The sequence below is a fragment of the Camelus dromedarius genome, chromosome 11, assembly GCF_036321535.1.
Source record: "Camelus dromedarius isolate mCamDro1 chromosome 11, mCamDro1.pat, whole genome shotgun sequence".
In the NCBI taxonomy this organism is placed as follows: domain Eukaryota; kingdom Metazoa; phylum Chordata; class Mammalia; order Artiodactyla; family Camelidae; genus Camelus; species Camelus dromedarius.
In genome coordinates, this window is record NC_087446.1 from 52472471 (window position 1) to 52493393 (window position 20923).

The window sequence follows — 20923 nt, forward strand, 5'->3', positions numbered from 1 at the left end:
TGATGTCAAAGTACTGTACATGTGAATTAATAATGCACATGAAATGAAACACAAATTTATTAAATGCTTTTCCACTGAAGTTGTAAAAGCCCCCATAATTTTTTCCTCAATTTTCAATAATCCTTTAAAAATAAAGCTAAGATTGCATGTAATACCCAATAAAGCAGGAGTATGCAATATAATTTAAACACCAGATGTTCTATTACTTTTATGTTTGAAATTTGTCCAAAGCATTCTCTCTAAACACAGCACTTTTGAGTACAGGAATTTATAGTATATAATTTACCTCTGTGATTTCAGGAAATTCATCCTCACTATCAGTTAATTTATGACCTTTTTTCCCTGTTTCTTGGGCAATTGTGACAGGGATCTCCTTTTCAAGAGGTACACGAAGATGCAGTTCCACTGAATCATGTATTGAATGTTCCCGTTCCTGTAATCTCTGAAAGACAGAACTTCAAAATAAGTGGAATAAAGAAATCTGCTATTTGTCTATGTACACGGAGTGGTACTACCTGGAAAGCCAAGGACACACACCATGTACCATACACTGCTGTGCTACCACATAACCTTGCAATTACAACAGCCTGGATCCCCAATCCAGGTAACCTTCCAAATTAGTTTTGATTTGGATGTGCTATTCATTTATTATCTCAAAGTTTTTTTTACCTGGTTTTGAAGCTGTAATGCCAGTGCTTTCTGCTCTTCAATGTGGCGCAATCTTTCCCGTGCTCGAGAATCATAAACACTAGTTCTAGGAAATGAAAAGGAATGTGACACAAATGCTGACCACTTACTTAGCATTAGGAACACTGCTGATGCACAATGAGCATTAAACATAAAACTCTCATATAGAAAGTCTAAAATCCTTATACTAATTTATCATTACACTCACTTTACTAATTTATTTCATGCTTTTAAAATGAATTTAATTAAAATTGAGCATTTTCACAGATAGAATTAAAACTAGCTTATGGTTTCAGGGTGGGGTTGTGGCATTTCTTTGAAAATTAAAATGAACAAACTACAACTTGCCTGTATAATCTTCCAAGCCCAGCTCAAATCCTGGCAGAGAATAACCAGCACAATGTATGTGACAACACACCAAGTCTTTATTCCTTAATCTCTCCAACAGGCAGTCTTGCCATCCACCCAATTAGTATAGTATTCTATACTCTATTCACATCTCTTCTGTTTGTTTGCTTATTTGTTTACTTGTTCACTTTAGTATATATCATCTCCTGGATTTTTAAAAGCACTTACTTGTGTATACCTCATATGTGAACATTTTGAAATTAGAGACTGTGTCCTATTCACTTCTACAACATCACCCACAGTTTTAGTTCACATAGGTGTTCACCATGTGTCTGTTGAATTAATACATTACTTTGAAAACAAATATATTTCTTTGCAGAAAAAATATACTTGGTACTAGTGATGTACTACACTTACTTTAAAACACAGTGAAACCTCACAGTGTTACTGAAATATTCCTACTATTTTATTTTGAAATGATGAAAATTACTAGTTTGTTCCTAAATGTGAACAAGTGACTTTTATGTATATTCATAAATGCGTAGCCCTTTTTAAAAACAGGCTGCTAAGATTATGGAGAAAGTGAAACTTCCATCTGGAAACCCCAAAATGAGACTGAATCCCAAAGAAGAAAATAATACAAGATACCACTGACGTTTTAGTTCAAATATTGTATTTATGATCCCAAAGAAGAAATACGGGTTTTTTTCTTTAAAAAAAAAATCAACAAGGCTATGGTTTGGATAACTCAAAAGTGAGTCCTTGAAACTAGAGACTAAACTTCCAGTAATTTTGCAAACTCCAGAAATACAAATCATTCAATAAATTAGTTTTATCAATGCAAAAATAAGGACATTTATTTTTCTTTCTATGTAACAGCTAACTTTGAAATATTTTTCCAATTCAATTTAGCTTCAACAATTGTTATAGATTTAATAAACCTGAACATAGAAATGTCCCAACCCCAAAAGAACTTTTAAAACCCAGTAACTTAAAAAGTTACTTTATAAATAGGGAAATTTTACTAACTGAAAATAGGTAGGGTGATTGGCTAACTGAGTTCTTTTAACTGAAAAGAAAGTGATGGAGAAGGAAAAAAAAATGATACCAAAAATAGTAACTTACAATTCTTTGATCCACAGCTCTGCCTGGAAAAAAGTAGGACTATGGGTGGGAAAAGAAAAATGTGACAAATCAGCAGGAGATTTAAAAGAAAATCAAATATTTTCACCAAGAAAACCAATCATTTAAATAGTTTACAAGAATGCTTTACAAGTATATAATAAGACGGCCTAAATTACATAAAACTATTTTATCTGAGAACTAAAGGAATACGAATATGAGTCACCTGCACACATATAGTTAAAAAGATGGCCCAACATTCAACAGAGAAATTAAGTTTAGCATAGCTCCTTACTTGCAAGAGAGGCCAACATGATGTGAAAGAGTACATCACTTGTCAAGGTAATATATTAAGCTAGAACATTCCTCTTCCTAAATGGCTCAGACTGACAGATTTATTAATGATTTAATAAAATCTTATCGATTCTTGGACTTCTTGTTGGTCTACTTAACCAATATTCAACCAAATCATAGTAGATACTAAAAATCCCTGCCCACAGAATAATCCATATCAGACAGCTAATGAGCCAATGAACCAAAGTGGATAATCAGCAATACACTCCATCCGCAGATGGAAGACCAGTTCTGCATGCAGCTCTTGCCGACAACCAGGTGAATAACGCGTAGCAGAGTCACAGGCATGTTGTCTGTTCCAGAGCCTTTTACTCTTCTCAAACTTCCTTATCTCCTTGCCAGCCCCTAACTGAAGGAGTTCTCACAGAACCAAATGAAAGAAGAGTGAACACTTTTCTGAAGGAAATTTTCAGAGATGCAGAACAAGTAAACAGAGCATCAGATTGGAAGTTAAGAGGCGGGGATCTCCTGCAGCCACCCTTGTTAAGCTCTGTGACCATGAGCAAGTCACTTCCTTTTCCATGGGCCATAGTTTCTGGATTTTTAAGTATGGAGATCAGTGTCCCCTGTAGTTCTTAAATTTCTACAGTCTTCTCTAGTAAAGGCAAGAACACAGGCTCAGAGATTATCCCTTGCTCCCTAGCCTAACTTCTGAGAATTAGCGTTCCCAATCATCCTTAGTTCTGGGGTTTGGTGATGAAATTACCTCCCCACTGTCATTGAGGTTAATAAAGGTAGAACACACAGGAGGTGGCCTATTCCTTAATGCAGTGAACAACTGATCCTACAGCCAAGAAAGAAAGTCACAGAGATCAGTGGAAGCACTGTGAGGGGCTACTACTTAGTGTGCAAAACTAAAAACAAATGAATGTGAAAACACACTTATTACACAATATAACAAAGTGACAAGAATCACCCAGAATTTCATGGTATTGGATCATGCTATTCAAATTTGTCTGCTTCTCTTATTAGAATACAAACTTGCTGAGGATAGGAATTTTTGTCTTTTGTATTTACTACTGTATCCTCTGCACCAAGAATAGTGCTGACATGTAAGAGGCACGCAGTATTTATTGAGAAAATAAATAATGTAAGGGAGAAGCACTTCTCTTCAATGAATCAACGTATCTTTTGGTGTTGAAAAGCAAAATACAGAGGAAAAGGCAAAATCCTTTTTCAAAGAGATTATGCATTATTTCTCATAATAACTGAAGCACACAGTAATAATAATAATTACAGCTATTTACTGAGTTATCTACTTATTGCTTTATGTATAAAACTGTTTTAGGGGTTTTATATATTAGTTAAGCCTCATGATAATCCTCATATTAATTAAACCTCAATATAATGTGTAATAAGGAAATATTCCTTACACTGTACGGAAAAGGAAACTGGGTTCAAAAGAATAATTTGTCTTGGAAGAGTGAGGACTAGAAACTATTTCTGTCCAATTCCAAAGACAATGTCTTTCTGTTATTGTAAAGTGTCTTTTAATAAATCAAAGCATTAAACCAAAACGGATATGATAAGTATTTGGGCTACTCAAGAGAGGATTTCCGGCATTCTAGGAAATTCATTTATTTAATAAAGATTTATTTACTAAGTACTCATAATGTGTCAGGCACTATGACTGGCTCCAGGTGATAAGTGCAAAGGTATCAGTAACAAACAAGGTACAGAGATAGAAGTGCTGGAGGGAAGGACTAGCACTGCCTGGAGAAGCCAGAGAAATATCCTGAGGAAGAAATAACACCTGTCAGACTCTGAAAAGGAAAATAAGAGTATAACAAGTGGACAAGGAGGTAAAGCGAATTCCAGGCAGAAGGATCAGAATGTATAATGGCACAGAGGCATAAAAAGCATGGCATATTCAGGGAAATAAGGGCAGATCTTCATTGCTGAAACTTAACTCAGAGGCAGGGGTGGGCAATTAAGAATAAAGAGCTCATCAACAAAGCCTTGGGAGAGCAGGCTCTAACTTTGATAAACAGCATTATCCAGTGAGTCTTACCCAAGACTATTTCTCATCCATCTCACTCTTCAGTCATCACTAGAAGAAACCCTCCATAAAGGAAAGGCACACTTCGTAAAGAACAGCTGAAGAACCGAGAGCACCCATTACGTGAAATCAACTTTTCCCAAGAAAGAACATCTATTCTTGTGCATACGTGTAACATGTAAGTGTTTTATCTATAAGTTAATCCTCATGATAATTCAATAGTAAGGCATTAATACTTGCATTTTATTAATAAGGAAACTGAAGCTCAGAAGAGTAACTTGTCCAAAGTTACATGATGCCTGGAAAAGGCAAGATTAGAACCCACGTCTAACTTCCCCCCCAAAAAAGTATGAAAAATAAAGTATCTAAACTGTAAAGTCTTCTTGGGAAACTATAACAAATAGAGAATTTTTTTAAAAAAATACCTGAAGTTTAAAACATATAGGGGAGCTGCAAAGAAGTAGGGGATCTGAGATGAGAAAATCATTTTATTATCCCTAATCTTCTCATTGGAAAACTGATACTATTATTATTCTAGCAACTGAATTGGTAAGGCCAGATATAGCAAAGACATAGCAATCTAAGTAGTAACCTATTGGGTTACAGAGGAAGAAGTTCTTGATACCTCTCAGAGGGGTCAAGTTTCATAGAGAAGACCACATCTGAAATGAGACTAAAAGATGTGAAAAAGACTACTGCCAGATAGACAGGTTGAGATGGGGTGGGGGAACCTACCAGGCAGAACACTGAATGTGAAGGTAAGACAATGCCTATCATCTTGTAAGTCCACATATGATAATCACATGAAAGAATCCACCCTTTACATATGGCTCCTTCTCTCACCTCCACTGTGCGTTTCCTCAAATGTCACCTATCAGAGAGTTGCCATGATCATCCTAGATAAACAGCACCCCCAAACCCCAGTCTATATACTACCATATTTACTTTTCTTCACAGCACTTATCACCACCAGGCGTGCTTATTTATTCATTATTTGTCCCCCATCCCTCCCCTTACACTCCTTACAATTAGAATGTAAACTCTCTGTGAGCAGGAACTTCATTTTGTTCACTGCTGCTATCCCCAATGTCTGTACAGCACCTGGCACCCAGTAGGCTATCAATAAATACTTGTTAGAGGGAGGAACGTGTGACAGGAAGCAAGTCTTGTGGAGGAAGGTACTGTATACCACACTAGGAGTCTGGACTTGATTCTATGTCTGATGAGCCACCCTTGAGGGAGGTTAGTGAATGATTAGATATACATTTTAGAAAGATCACTCTGCATAATGGAAGACAGACTAAAGAATAAGGTAAAAAATGGATTAGAGAACACGGTGGAAAATGGAATGAAGAACAAAATGGAAGCTGGAGGGAAAAAGATCAATTAGGAAGTCACTGAAATAATTCAGACAACATAGGAGAGAGATCTAAGTTTTGTAACTCTCAGTGAAGAAACTGATTAGAGACAGGGAAAACAACATGTTAAGAATGTCCTTTAACCAAAGTTTACCTGGGAGCTGGAGTCTGAGAATCTTTCACTTTGAGTAAAATCACAGAGTCTGATCCTAAACAAAGAAACACAAGAGCATATCGTTATTAACAAAATTCCACATTCTGTACTTTCTAGATGTCTGTAGTTTAAGTTCCCATACTTTGTTATAGTCTGTTTCCATAAAAATAACACAGCATAAGGGTAAAGGTAAGATGCAAGAGAAAGAGAGGCAGGTCCATTTTCACTGAGCCATAAACAGGGCTTAGTGCAGAGCACGCCTCCCAAGTAAGGGACTCACTCTAAAACACAAGTGTGCATGCCCTTCAGCAACCCCCCTGGGCTGTGCTTGCTCACTGGGCTTCCTCTCCCTGTTCCCGGGAAACAAGAACACGCCAAGATTTCTCAGAAGTCTTTAGTTTATGAACTGCCATGAGACTGAATGAGGTGAAAAGGGAAGGGGAAGGGAAAGGAGGAAGGGGCAAATAACAGGAGGGAAGTCAGAAAGAAAGAGAGCAACAGCTTTCTGAGAAGCAGCAGAGTCTAAAGAGTACAAATCCAATCATCCTAGCATTTATTTTCTGTGTTATTAAGGCAGGAATCATGTCCTTCCAAAGCACTATGATCAGAACCTCATTTAGAGTACTAACTGGTACAAGAAACAGTTCAGTTTGTTCTAGTTTAGTTGTGTCTAAGCATCTGCCACCCAGTGAATGTTTCTGAAATCAAAGGCTTCTAATAATAGTTCTCGGTAAATCACCTCAAAAAATTTAATATAAGTTTTCACAAATATGTGTAGCTACACAATGACGTCACCAACAATTTTAATATCCAAGTGAGAATTTTAAGAAAGTGAGGAATAGATTTTTTAAAAAATTAAATGAACTGAGGAAGGAGGGGAGAGCCTTAGAGACTGATTTGGCAAAAGACCCCTAATGTCTAACCACTTCACATAAAACTTGTTTTAAGTTACATACCTAAATATATACCAAAAACACACACATAACACATACCTAAAGAAGGGGGAAACTAATAAGCAAACAAAAAAATTATCACTGCAAAACTTCTAACTAACTGCAATGCTAAGAGATTATTTCAGTTAGCTGAGAGTTAAGGAGAAAACTCTTTTGTTTCCAAAATTTGCTGACAACCATTCTAAAATGCATAAACCTACTATGTAGGTTTTATAAGCACTACCTGCTTAAGAATTTTTACATCAATTCTTAATTGATGTTTCAAAATTCCTAGAACTTCAGAGTACTTAGTTTTCATTGTAAAGTACTAAAAGTAAAGAAAGAACTTAAGTAATTGGGCTTAACATATTCTGACACAAGATTGCTCAGGAAGTTAATCTTTTAAATAAAATACTATATGAAATAATTTGCATCACCATGTAAGAAAGAAGTTACTTATATGTTCAGTTTATTCATGGCATGGCTAACTGAATTAAATGTATTTAAGGTATCTTATATCTTACATTTTAATTAAGTTACATGTGTATTACTACCTTGCCTGTAATTCACATAGACCCAATAAACAGTTAGCCGGCTATTAGGATTGAAAATACAGTAACCCAATACCATGTTTACCTTCAGATTGTGTATTTGAAGCTGGTATGTTATCCGGTTGAGGTGGAAGAGAGTGGTGATGCTGGGGTTGATGGAGAGGATCAGAATCTTTGGATCCAAATGCAACAACATCTGGGGTATAAGACAATAAGGAACACACGCTGTGGGACAGTTGTTCCGGGGCAGTTAAAATGCTGGCGGATCCAGATGACGAAGTGTCAGAGCCAATGATCTGAGCTGCACAAGAGTTTCCATTTTTAAACAGTGGGTCTTTCAAAGTATTCTTACTGGAACTAAGACATCGAGACCTAGCAAAAGAAGAATATAATTTCAAACCAAATAACAAAATGTAGAATTAAATTCATTTGAAATATGGTTCTGTGACTCACAGGTGTAAAGGAAAATGTGTGGTAGGTTTGGCTACGGAAAACTGTTTCCCTGTGACCACCTGTAGCAGCTGTCTGTAAATTTCTCGTTCTTCTTCTTGAACTGTCTATAAAAGAAAAAAAAAATCTTAAACACATTCAATAAGGCAAATATTTCTCAAAGTAGCATCTAGACTCCCAGAAGCTCTGTCAAAGCTCTGACAGAGTCCTCATGCTAATTAAGAATTATGTTCATTAATAATATTCTAGAAAATTATAAAGTATATATAAGAGGAGTTGAATGAAGTAAATACCAGGCAGTATATTTTGGAAAATTATGGGGCATATGCGTAAATAATACCACAGAGAAACTGTAGGATATGAAACCAAAAGGCCAGTAGGAAATCACTTCTGAGACCCAGAAAGAAAACATTTGAGGACTTCTACATAGGATACCAACAAATCCCTTGGCTCCTCATAACTGTTAGAAAAATCACAAGGAAGTAACCAGAACAGTCAACATCAGAGTGGAACATCTTGCTAAAGTTTCCTATTCTATTCAATTTTTAAGAGTATAAGTATTTTCCAGAAATGGTTTTCATTGCCAATATTTACTTACTTTTCTCCCCTTAATCCCAATACTGAATTTAGGGAAAAGCACATATTTCACAACATTCATACACTTACTGACTTATACACCTACTATGCTCTAGTCACTAGAAATACCGCACTGAATACAATAAAGTTCGTGCCCCTGTGGAGCTTACATTACAGCTAAATAATTCACAAACACAAAACTAGTTAACTAGTTAAATAGTATGAAGAAAATTAAAAGTACAAGAACAGAAAGTGATGGGAGGGAGAAGAGCAGGAACAGGTAAGATCTCTCTAAAAAGGTGGTATCTCAATGGGAACCTAAAATTAAAGGAAAAAGTCAGTCATAGCAATTTATAAAAAGAGTATTCAGGCAGAGGCAGAGCAAATGCAAAGGCCCTGAGACAGGAATGTGCTTGATGTGTTTAAGGAAAAGTAAGGTCAGTGTGAATCAGGAGAAGAGTAGTAAGAAATGAGGTCACTTAGCACAGAACCAGAGTACATAGCTACAACCATGGTAAGGCACCTACCCTACACAGATTACCTGAAGCAAGGGGCTGCATTCACTAAAGAACATGCCCCAGAATTTTTAAAAATCTTATATACAATTTAATACAACACCAATCTTCACAAAATAATTTTAATACTTTGTGCCGGGGCTAGCAACATCCCACGCTGTGACATTTCAATATGCACATAAGCATTTTTTTCAGTTACAAATGTGTTTTAAAAGCACAGTGAATTAAGCAATTGTCTATGCAAAGATAAAGAGGCACTAAGACACTAAATATTTTCTTCTTGAATCTTTTTTTTTTTTTTGGCCACATAGTAAATTTCAATTACATCATCAGTATAATGTGACTGACTGCACTGTGAAGCATGGCAACTCCTTATGAGAAAGAGCCATGCTTAAATTTGAACAGTTGAGTGAAGGGAAAACAGAACTAGTTGAGCATTTGGTGGCAAAACAGACCCAAGAGAAAAAACAAACAAACAAACAAATTAGCAATGTTCTGTATGAAGAAAAGAAACACTATTATTTTATCTTTTAGACATTAATACTATATTCAGATGATGGTGGTCTTCTTTTAGTGTTTGTAAAGAGATTGTCTACAGCATTAAAAACCATAATTGAAACACATGCCTCTTTATTAAAACCTAAATTTGCTATTATGAAAATTCTTCAAGTAGGTAATCTAAAGATGAAACATCATTACTGTTTATCAGATTGTAAGAGAGATCTTTGCCAACTCCACGGTGACCTATATACAGGAAATCTGTGTTATCTGGCCCTTTAATGACTAGAACACCCTTCACTGTAAACCTTAACTCCACTTTCCCACTATACCAAATAACCTAATCCACAATTCAGTAGGGTCAACAGTATGTCGTTTTCAGGGGTGGCAGAAAGGCGGGAGGGAAGAGAAATCATGAGTGGAATACAACACCTGAGTCACGGAAATTAACTCCTAATCAGTCATTTTACTTCATTTCCACCATCCCATCAAACTACATTTTAAAAAGCTTTGACTGTGTTATCATTATCATAGGGAGGAGAGTTAAGCAGATAAACTGGTGTAAGAGGTTACTCTGCACAAGAGAAGGTAAAGAAATATCCCCATCATTCAAAGACCTCGAGAGAGCACCAAGAACAGAACAGTGAGATACTTTGTTCTGGTACCCTAAAAACTTCAAAAATAAAAAGTTAGAAACATTTCCCTTCTCCTTCACATTACATAGCAGAATGTTTTCTTGGAATAAATTTTTATATTTATAAATAAAACATGAAGAACCAAGGTGCCATTCAGTGACTCAGTTAATGCAAATTATGAGAAGTCTAGATTAATTCAATGTAAAGAGTTGATTTAAAAAAAAAAAGAATCAACTTAATGCACATATAAGTCCCCCACAGATCATTTTCCCCAGTAAATACATCTTCAAAGAAGAGCTTCTATTTGAGCCTGAACAGTCTCACAGTCATTAAACAACATAAAATGAACAGAAATAAATGTTCCATATTCCAAATAATTATCTGAGGTCTCTTCCAGCCCCATACTTTCAGTTTAAACTAATAAATGGTTTAAAAAAGAAATTACAGAGACATGGTTAAGAACTTCCATTGTTTTACATGTTAATTTGGAAGTTACAAGAATTTATCTTTTTTTTTTTTTAATGATGCAAGGTACTTTTCTGTTTTAGGCTTCGTTAAAAACAAAAAACACGGTGTATGTTACACTTTATTTAGAACCATTTCAGACAAAGAAAAGATAGTCTAGGCAACTCTCAAAAGAACATATAACATTTTGCTTTACCGAAAGAAAAGGCAAAGAGGGAAGTCACTTGGAACGTCACACACAATCCTTTTCTGGAGCACTTGGCACTATAAACAAACATCTTTCTCTGTGTATTATTTATTAAACAATTTTCTATTCAGTGAGCAAATTAGGAAACTAAGAGGAAAGGAAGCAATAACTGGATAAAATGTTAAAGTAAAGGAAGTTGGCTAACGTTACATTTTAAACCTAACAAAGGACCAAAGAAAGTTTAATAAGTAAAAGGATAATTAAGATGCTCAATTCTATTAAGAGAAAAATACGGCAGATTCTTGCATTTAGATACTTCTGTAAGAGGCTCCATCATAAAACTGAATTGTAGAATTATAAAAATTAAATGGAGAATACAAATTAAATTTTAGCAAACCACTAATTCCTTGTTATAAGTTACCCAAATAACTTCATAAATCCCCCCACTTTTTGTTTAAGGTATTAACTTTATATCATATAAATAAATTTCACATACAAAAAATGCATAATTCAACAATTTTCTGTTTTTAAGTTCAAAATTCTTAGTTTATAACAAAACTATAAAAAAAATGTTTTTTTTTTTTAAAGAATAAAAACATCAGTGTCATCTATGAGGAAGTCCAACATCTTAAAATGTCACTCAATATGTTGCAGAGAAGCATGTCTGGAAGCAACATATAACTGAAGAGACACTACTTGTGTTTTCACCATTTCACGTTTTTATTGTCCCTAGTAGATTTTCCTTCCCCAACGACACATCCTCTGTAACAGTGCTAACAGAATCTTCTGTGTTAATGGAAATGTTCCACATCTGCACTGCCCAATATGGTAGCCACTACTCATCGTGGCTAATGAGTACTTGAAATGTGGTTAGAGTGACTAAGAAACTATATTTTTATTTTATTTTATTTGAATTAATTTAAATAACACATGTGACTACTGGTTACTCTATTAGCTAGTATAGTTCTTTAATGTTGCCCTTGAATCAGCCATCAGCCAAGTCATGGTTGTACGGCCACCACCTGCATGCTTCCAAATTCTTCTTGTATTCCCTTCACACCCTTGCTGTATGACTGAACAGTACAGTAGTTACATCAAGTTAATCTTGTAGATGGCTTCACATTCCTGAAGGTGCTAGACAACTCCAGAAATAAGATAAATACACAATTTTCTTCCTTAACATAAGCAACAGCATCTCCCTTGGAGGTCCCAATGTTTCCATGGAAAATAATTTTCCTCTAGTTTATAAGCTCCCATCAATAAATTCTTTAGTCCTGGGGGTGGGGGGGGCATATTAGATTTTCATCTGGATTATCTGTAATATCCAAGACTAAACATCTAAATAATCTGTTGAAAGTTTCATTTTAATAAAGTATGGCCCAATATTTTGTCTTATATGAGTCTTAGTCATAAAATATGGGTTATTCCATGTTTCTATACTACAGGTGACTTGCTTACACACAGCAGATTATAGACCTAAAAACAAGTAAGGCAAAATTTCCTGCATCTCTTGTTCCACAGGATAGGTTCAATCCTTGGCATCATCTCGACACTGTGGAAGGAAACAGAGCTCTAGCTTCACACCCTCCATTGACCCAGCCTGTGGCCTGGAAGGTGGATTGGAAGGATAAATGTATTCAGTCAGCCCAAGTTCTCAGGCTGGAAGTGGAGGTGCAAGGAGGAGGGGCTCAGTGGTCCCAAGGACTCGTTGGCTGGTGGGTGAATGCTGGGCTTACAATGAACAGTCTAAAGCATTCTGGGGATCCCAGCAGCAGCCACATGAGACAGAGAAGGGTTTGGGAGGCCTGTGTCCAACTGCCATGCTGTTACTGTCTCCTTCCCCACTAGTCTGCCCATACCCCATAGGCTGCCTAGGTCCCAGCAGAAGCACAACCCCCACCACTCCAGCACTTTAAAAAAAGTATTTATGTAATAACTGATACATACATGGTACCAAATCCAATGTTACAAAAGGTACAGTGAAAAATAAATCTCCCTTTCATAAACTGTTGCTTAGCTCTTCTCACCAAAAGCAACTGTTGCCAGTTTCTTGTCTATTGTTTCCCCCTGCTAAATATGATCTACCAGTTCTGCCACTCTCTGCTTGAATATTTAGATTTAATACAAATTTAAAACCAGAAAAGTACAGCATCTTTCCTGGCCATGTCACAAATAATCAAGTTCTGCCACCTAAGAGATCTTCATTAACATAATTACATAATTATCTAACACATAATGCTGTTTTCTTGACTCCACAATCTATAAGCTCCAATGGGCAGGAACCACATCACCACATTGTATTAACAGAAAGCATCCTACACTAGACTCCTTTAGAAGAACTGGGCTGCAGGCTGGCCATTTATTAGTTGTGTAACTGCTGACCTTTACTTTACAGCTTTGTAAAATATGATTATTACATCATCTCTACCTATTTCACAGAGTTAAAAGAATTCAAAATAATAAATCATGTGGAAAGAACAATGGAAGCTCTACTGTTATATAAACATGAGGTCATTATTGTTCATTTGTATCTCCACAGCAACAAGTCTAATGCTGACTGGATGCATAATATTTACTTGAACAGGTATAAGCACATTTTCTATTATATAAATAATATGCTATGTCGTATTTACAGAATTGATTTTTCCCTTTACATTTACTGAATGAATATAACAACACAGCGGCAACATACTATCTTTCTTTTGGAGAAAATCTATGATCTCAAAGGTCTTACAATGAAAGGATGTAAATTATTTAGCTGGCTCTTGATTTTTCTTTTATATTGAAGAAAAACTGTCCTAGTAAGAAGTAAGGACAAGTATTTTATCAAATTTAGCAAGGTTAACAGTTTTGCTACATGAAATCAGTTTTAGGAAGGTTCCAAAAGAGAAGAGAGATAGTTTGATGTATGAGAAATCATTCAGACAATACTGAAGATTAAGTCTGCTGTCCAACAGGAATAGAAGATGGTAAGAAAAATTCTGAAGTCCTGCTAAAATATCCCCTTAATTTCTTCAGAGCAGTCAACAGTACTCAAAAAGAGTAACTAAGAAAGAAAAGATGCAGAAAGGATTAAGTAAATGGAATGGTTAATAAACAACTAAGTCAGAGGGAACAAATGGCTGAATGCAGGGAAAGAGGCTAACTTTTAGTAGCTTTTACTGCAGGTTTTCCTTACCTCTTCTGCTGTGCTAACATGTCGCCTCTGAGTTTTCTTGGGGCTCAAAAGATTTCGACGACATGAACCACTCCAAGATGGACTTGGAACAGGTTTAATAGGAAAAGATTTTTCATATGCAGATACATGGCAGTGATGGTTTGACTTTCCCATAAAAGTGTTTGATAATCCACTAAAAAAAAGAATTTGTAAGAAAAAACAAGAACATTAAGTAAGAAAATCTAATCTAGTGATTATTTTCACGTTCAAGAAATAACAAAAACAAAAAATTAACAGGCAGAACGCTAGATGTACCCTATGAGAGAAATACACAAGAAATGATACTGAGTTGCTGCATCGGGTTCTGCCACTTAGGAGGTCTTAAACTACCAAACTATATAATTATTTAACACCTAAAATTGTATTTCTTAGCTTTGTAATCTGTAAGTTCCTTTTGTCAGGAACAACAGACCTATGAGGTGTGACAGAAAGCATATCAGATTAGACCTCTTCAGAAAACCTGGGTTCTAGATATGCTAATATGCACACACTTTCTATTCATACCCTACAGCTCCCTCCCCCAGCCTTTTGGAGGGAATTATTTTAAGATTAAATATGCAAAGATGGATAAAGCTGAAGCCTCTCAATTACCTTTTCAACTGAATGTTAGAGTTACCTGAAAGACCAACAGAGGGCTCCCATCCTTCACTGAAAACAACCACAAGGCTTTTTATTAGGCTGCATCACTGTCTGTGAATGCTCCTTCTGGCCTCACTATTTACCTCTTCTGAAGGAGAATTTAGTTTGGTTTCTTTATACCACTGTACCTCACATAATGGGGAAAATCGGCAAGAAAATATCTTTGTGAATTCAAAGCCCAGTTTTATCTCTAAGGCTAGGTTAGTAATTCAAAGATTTTTTTCTCTACATGCTCTTTTTCATTTATCATTGGCATAGGCACTTGTGTCCAGAATTAATTTTCTTTCTTTCAGCTGAGGATGAAGAATAAAGATACATAGCTGACTAAGCTGAATTTGATAAAATCAACTCTTTAAATCAGTACATGTGGTCTGAAGCCAAATGAAATCAGACTAGGTCTAAAGAAAATTAAAAAGTACATATACTCTATACTCTAACTCTTCAAACTCTAATGATTTCTGTGTGTGTTAGAGTGGGGAAAGGAGCAAGAACTCAGAATTTCAGAAACAGGCTTCTTTTCTTAGAATAGGTAGATGCAGCTAGGAAAAGACGGCAAGAGCAATATAATTTATTTGGTAAAGATATAATAAGCTCCTCAGTGTCTTTTGTCTTTTATATTTATGCTTCCTAGGGTGTGTGCGCATGTGTGTTTAATGCAAAAGTTCTTTTTCTAAAGACACAGTATGAGGGCATCTTGCAATGCCAGAATGCAAGGGTGTTACCAACAATTAATAAGGTTGAGTCAGACACAGATGTAAGCCTGAAGGAGCTCCCACTGGCCAAAGTTGTGAGAATGTAAGCATTAAAATAATAATGATTGTAGGAGATTGAGACACACTGAATCCATAATGACACTAAGAAAAAAACAAATTCATCTGAAGTACATGAAGTGCCTATTTTTAAAAAACTTACTTTGAAAATTGGCAATGAAAAAGAAAGATCTATTCACATATCCTGCTTTCCCAGTAGGAAATATATTTCAGGGTAACCAAATAGCCCCAACTAATAAGGATAAAGTCTCCTTTACAGTAGAGTGCCAATTAATAAGTGAAACAAATGATAAAATTAGCAAAATACTATTTCGTTAACTCTAATAAAATTATTATCAAGTCAAAGGGGGTCAAAAGGTACAAACTTCCAGTAATAGAATAAGTCATCAGAACGTAATACACAGCATGGTGACCATAGTTAATAATACTGTATTTCATATTTGAAAGCTGGTAAGAGAGTAGATCTTAAAAGTTCTCATCGCAAGAAAAAAAATTTTTTGTAACTATGTATGGTGGTAGATGTTAACTAAACTTATTATAGTGATCATTTTACAATATATACAAATATTGCATCATTATGCTACAAACCTGAAATTAATAAAACGTTTTAGGTCAATTATATCTCAATTAAAAATTATCAGGTAAGGATTATCAATTGATACTAGTAATTCTTAAGCTGATGTGAAACTGGTGGTTCACATAATGACAAAGTAACATCATTTAGATTACATTCTAGTCACAGGGAAGAAACTTAACTGTACAATTAAGGACCAGACTATTATCATCCTAATCAAGAGGTCAATCCTGCATCACTAATGATAAGAACCAGATATTTTAGGTTTTCTAATGTGATGTAACACAGCACCAGCTTTTAGTCAAGTAAAAAATCTAGTTTATAAAAAATATAGAGGGTAGAGGACAAAATGATACCATGAGGAAGCAATCTGTTAGGTCCAAAAGGTAGAACGCTATGCAGAAAAAAGTCATGTCATAAAAAAGGGGGGCTGTTCTAGACTCTAAGAGACTTAGGGATGACTACTACCAGATGCAATCCTAGACTAGATACTGGTTCAGACAAACAAGCTGTAGCAGACACTTCTAAGTCAACTATGAAAATTTTAGTAAATTTAGTTAATGTAGAAGATAAAATTTACTGAACAAAAAAGAGAAGATGATTGACTGAAAAAGCAGATTACAAGAATACATACAGTATGAACTAATTTTTGGAAAAAAATATGTGTAAACAGAAAAATATCTATACGTACTAAGAATTACAGAGATGATCTCTGACAGGTGGGAATATAATGTTTTCATTTTTTATTTGTGCTCATCTGCATTTTCTAATTTTGTACAAAGCATGTGTACTGTTTCTGTAATAATGTTATTTTAAAAAGTAACAGTATGGCATTACTGAGTAAAAAAAGCAACTTGTCAAATGATGCATACAGAATATCTTTAATGAAGATAAAACAATATTATACATTTTATAGTATTACACAGCATATATATCATGCTATACATGAGTAAGAGAGAGGGAAAGGAAACAAGCATAGGAAAAGATTTGGAAGTAAACACACCAAAGGGATGGGAATAAGATTGTGGGTTATAGTCAAAGGATCTTTGGCTTTATTGGCAATGTCTGAATTTTTACAACATGACTATATTAATGAATTCTTACATAATTTTAAAAAATATTAAAAAGTGGGGAAGACAATCCCTGGGGGCTACTCACACGTGTTTCCAGAGTCCATGTGCTGATAATCATAAAATAAAATAAAAACTAGCTTGTTGGTTTCCACCAACACCAGGAAGCTTAGCTTTGACTAAGTAGGAAATTAAATGATCCCACATACCTAAAATCTATCACCTGAGTAATATTTAAGAGGTCATAAGTACCACATTAAAAAGAAATATTTTACTAATCAAGTTCTTGAGGGAAAAGTTTCTAAGCCAAACTTTATCTGCTTTTAATAAGCAGCATAATTTTGGTGAGGAAATAGGCAGGATTTATAAGCTGGGCTAAAAGGATAAAGTTCTTTGTGACTCTATTTTCTAACAGAAGTAGTTGACTAAGACCATGAGGTATAAGGCTGCTTTGGTTTAAGTCAGGTCTCTGCTTATGTGAGAGCCTATAAAACGTGCTGGTTTCTTTGCTACTGAAATTGCAGAAACTGATCAACTTTCACTTTAAGGTTTATAATAGCCTTACTGATCATGAAGGGGCCCAATATACTCATATCCACAAAGATTCCCCTCAAAATTCTCTCCCTCTAATGATAAGATTTGGTTGCCACCAAAATTCACACCAAATAAATTCAAAGTTGAAAGTTCAAAATGAATTTGTCCTTAGTTCTATGTTAAAGTTCGAAACGGTGTTACTATTTTAAAATGCCAATGTAAAAACTATCTCATAGGCATTTCTCTTATATTGGAGGAAGGGCTTGTGAACTAAGCAGCCAGAACACGTACCTTGAGGTCTTTCGGGTTTCGAGGTAAAGACTTCGGCTGTTTCTTGATTTTTGTAAAGTTGAACCTGATGCTGGAGTGGAATTTCTCCACTGGCCATTTGCACTCTGGCCAAAGGTTCTTAGGTCTCCTGAGCCAAGAAAACTGTCTGAAGAAGGGTTGTCTAAAAGAATAAAAGTTTGAATAAATTAAACAAATACCTATAATGGTTCTCCGTATGACTGCAACCATGTCCAACAATGTATTCCAAAGTAATGTGGCATATCACCATGTCTCTCATGGAAGAACGATCCCAGTCTCAACTGCCAGTAAAGTCTGCAGTAAGGGAACTTCTACAAACTATAATTGATTCAGCCATACTAACCTGAAAATTGATGAAGGAGCTGAATCCTGCCACAGCCATGTGCCTTATCTGCATCAATGTGACTCCGTGGTGTCCACCAAAAGTCAACATTTTACCCCAACTATATCTTGCAAGCACTCCCAGGCCTGGGCCTGAAAGAAGGTAGGCCAGACCAGTAAGAAAGCAGGTGGAGGGCCAAGGAGAATTGTAATTCAAATGAACAACAGTTATTGCTTAATAAGCAGCTGGTGTCACTTTCTTGTTTTTAATTACCATGTTCACGACTCAGGGGCTCTGTCTAAGAGCAGAGATAACCTAATTGCTGCTTATTCTGGCCGGCTTATGGCAGGAATGACCCATCATTTGCATCTGGTTCTAGTATAATAACCTTTCAGTCACATAATGTCGTAATTGTCAGACGTATCAGTACTCTGATGCTTGCTACTGCGATCAGACTAAGTGAGGGTTAACGATTATTTGAATTTTCTGATTCGTGGCTTAAAAACTGGGATGATAAACATCTTCTAAGGTTTCGGCTTGGAGTAGAATAATTTCTATACTCTCTTTTCCCTATCAGCAGGATTGGACAATTTAAAACAATGCCTTAAAAATAACTTCAGATGTTAGGCTATGGAACTCTGAGAAGCACCAGAGGAAAAATGAGAATATAATTCTCTACTTCTGAATTTTTGTCTAATACCAACATCATTTTGAAGATCCCCTTTCAAAGCATTTTACTAGAGAACTTTACACATTATGTATTTATATTATTTAAAATATTTAATGTAGTTTTTGCTACTCTATCCAGAAAGTAAGGCAGCTGACAAAAATATGTTTCATATTATGGGTTTTTTTTAAGTTGATCAGGAGTATGAGAACTTAGGGTAAATGAGATAGGAAAAAAGCAGTAGTCGGAGTGGTATTAGTACTAGTTGATGCACCAGTGGATGAACTTAATGTAATAGTTTTATTAAACTTACTTTCATAATGAATTACAACCTTTTTCCTTTGTAATCAATACCTATGCTTAACATCTATTACTATTACTATAAGAATGGAGACATGAGACTAATGAAACTGAATTTCATTAAAGGACCAGAAAATTGTTAATCTGTTAACGCAAAGGAGTAACAGTAGAATCTTTGTCTCTCACAGTCTTTTGCTAAAATTTGATTAGGGAATGATCTAACTAGAGACGTCTACTTGAGGAATAAGTGTACGAAAAACGCAGATTACGCTGACAGGTATGAAATTTGAGACCAAGGATAAGCCAGAGTAGCCTCCGCACTGGCATCTGACAGAGGCTTTAGCTTTAAAATTCAAGGGAAAAGCACAAGATCAGGCAATCTGCTTAACCAGAAAAAAGTGGTTCCATCCCCACTCAATGAAATCACTGAATAGTCCTCTATTGCTCATGTGATCGAGCAAAGCTAGAGAGGGACCAACAGGGGGCTGCAGACATTCTTGTTTGGTGATGGTTTAACCTAGTAGTCTGTCATCACTAAGAAGTCAGGTTGCAAATGCCACAAATAAGATTACTTTTTATGTGTATATACACACACACAAAACTACAGGGAAATACACCAAAAATTTAATTTTGGTTGTGTTCCAATGATAGAATGATGGGTATTCTTCTACTTTTCTCTACAAATTTTCCCCCAGGACAGGCAACACTTTTATGGACATAATGAAACTTTATATTAAAAAAAAAAAAAGTGTGTCAGACAATCACCTACTATGAAAGTAACCATCAGCTTCTATTAATGTTCAGATTTATTTAGTTATTATAAATATAGGATACTTTCATTCCTCTTACCTACTAAATGCCAGTTTGGCAACCTAATTAATATTTTTCAAAGATAAGACATTGATATGATTCTAAGCATGAGCAAAATCATTTTTCATCTTAAACTATTTTTCTTTAAGGTTTCAAACATTTTTTTTTAATTGTGCTCTTAATAAAATCAAAAGGTCTTGAAGTCTGACTAGCACTAAATTACTAAAGTAAAAGTGTAGCATTTTCTTTGCTTTCTACATTAAAAAAAAAAAAAAACAGTGTTTCAATAGTCTAATCTTGAGTGGATCAAGAAGCAAATATTTTAAAAGCTTGAAATAGACAGATCCAGTAAAGCAGTAAATGGGATGCTTCAGATCCTTTAGATTCTAAAGTTTGGGACTTTCTTGTGTTTGTTTTCATCTTAGTGGAGGAGGGGACAGCAAGGTGAGACAGGAAACAAATACCAATGCAGTCAGAATGAGAAGACTAAGGCAGATAAACTGGGGACCTATGTCTAGCCCAATCAAGAGGTAAGGCTCAAGGTGACTGACCACAGAAATCAAAGTGGAAATTATTGGGACAGAATAGGAGAGAGACAAAATTCTGCAGGACCTGGAAGAATTGGAATGGGTATGGCAAAGGAACAAAGTTAAAAAAAGTACACAGTAAAAAGCAGATTTGAATTAAAGTCTTTATTATAAGAAGTAAGTATAGAGACCCTTGGCATTCACAGATTTAAAATTCTGATTGTTAGGAAGCAACCTTGGAGGTCTGTGACATGCCATAAGTTTGTTTTGTCAGGGACTACATTAAATTTGACAGAGGCACAAATCTGAATCCTCTGCTTCAGGCTGTAATTTAGAGAATGAATCTAATAGTT

The 20923-nt window shown here is 35.4% G+C and overlaps 1 protein-coding gene across 4 annotated transcripts in view; it reads right to left on the reverse strand.

Moving 5' to 3' along the window:
* Nucleotides 1-20923, reverse strand: part of SENP1 (SUMO specific peptidase 1) — a 46473-nt gene that overhangs the window by 16385 nt on the left and 9165 nt on the right. For all 4 annotated transcript variants that reach the window (XM_031462680.2, XM_031462679.2, XM_031462678.2 and 1 more), the window contains 8 exons: nt 17927-18086; nt 14010-14181; nt 7959-8062; nt 7591-7877; nt 6023-6077; nt 2161-2199; nt 670-754; nt 287-442 (listed from right to left, as the gene is read on the reverse strand). In XM_031462680.2, the coding sequence (XP_031318540.1) occupies nt 287-442; nt 670-754; nt 2161-2199; nt 6023-6077; nt 7591-7877; nt 7959-8062; nt 14010-14181; nt 17927-18086 (1058 nt within the window). The remainder of the gene's footprint in view (nt 1-286; nt 443-669; nt 755-2160; nt 2200-6022; nt 6078-7590; nt 7878-7958; nt 8063-14009; nt 14182-17926; nt 18087-20923) is intronic.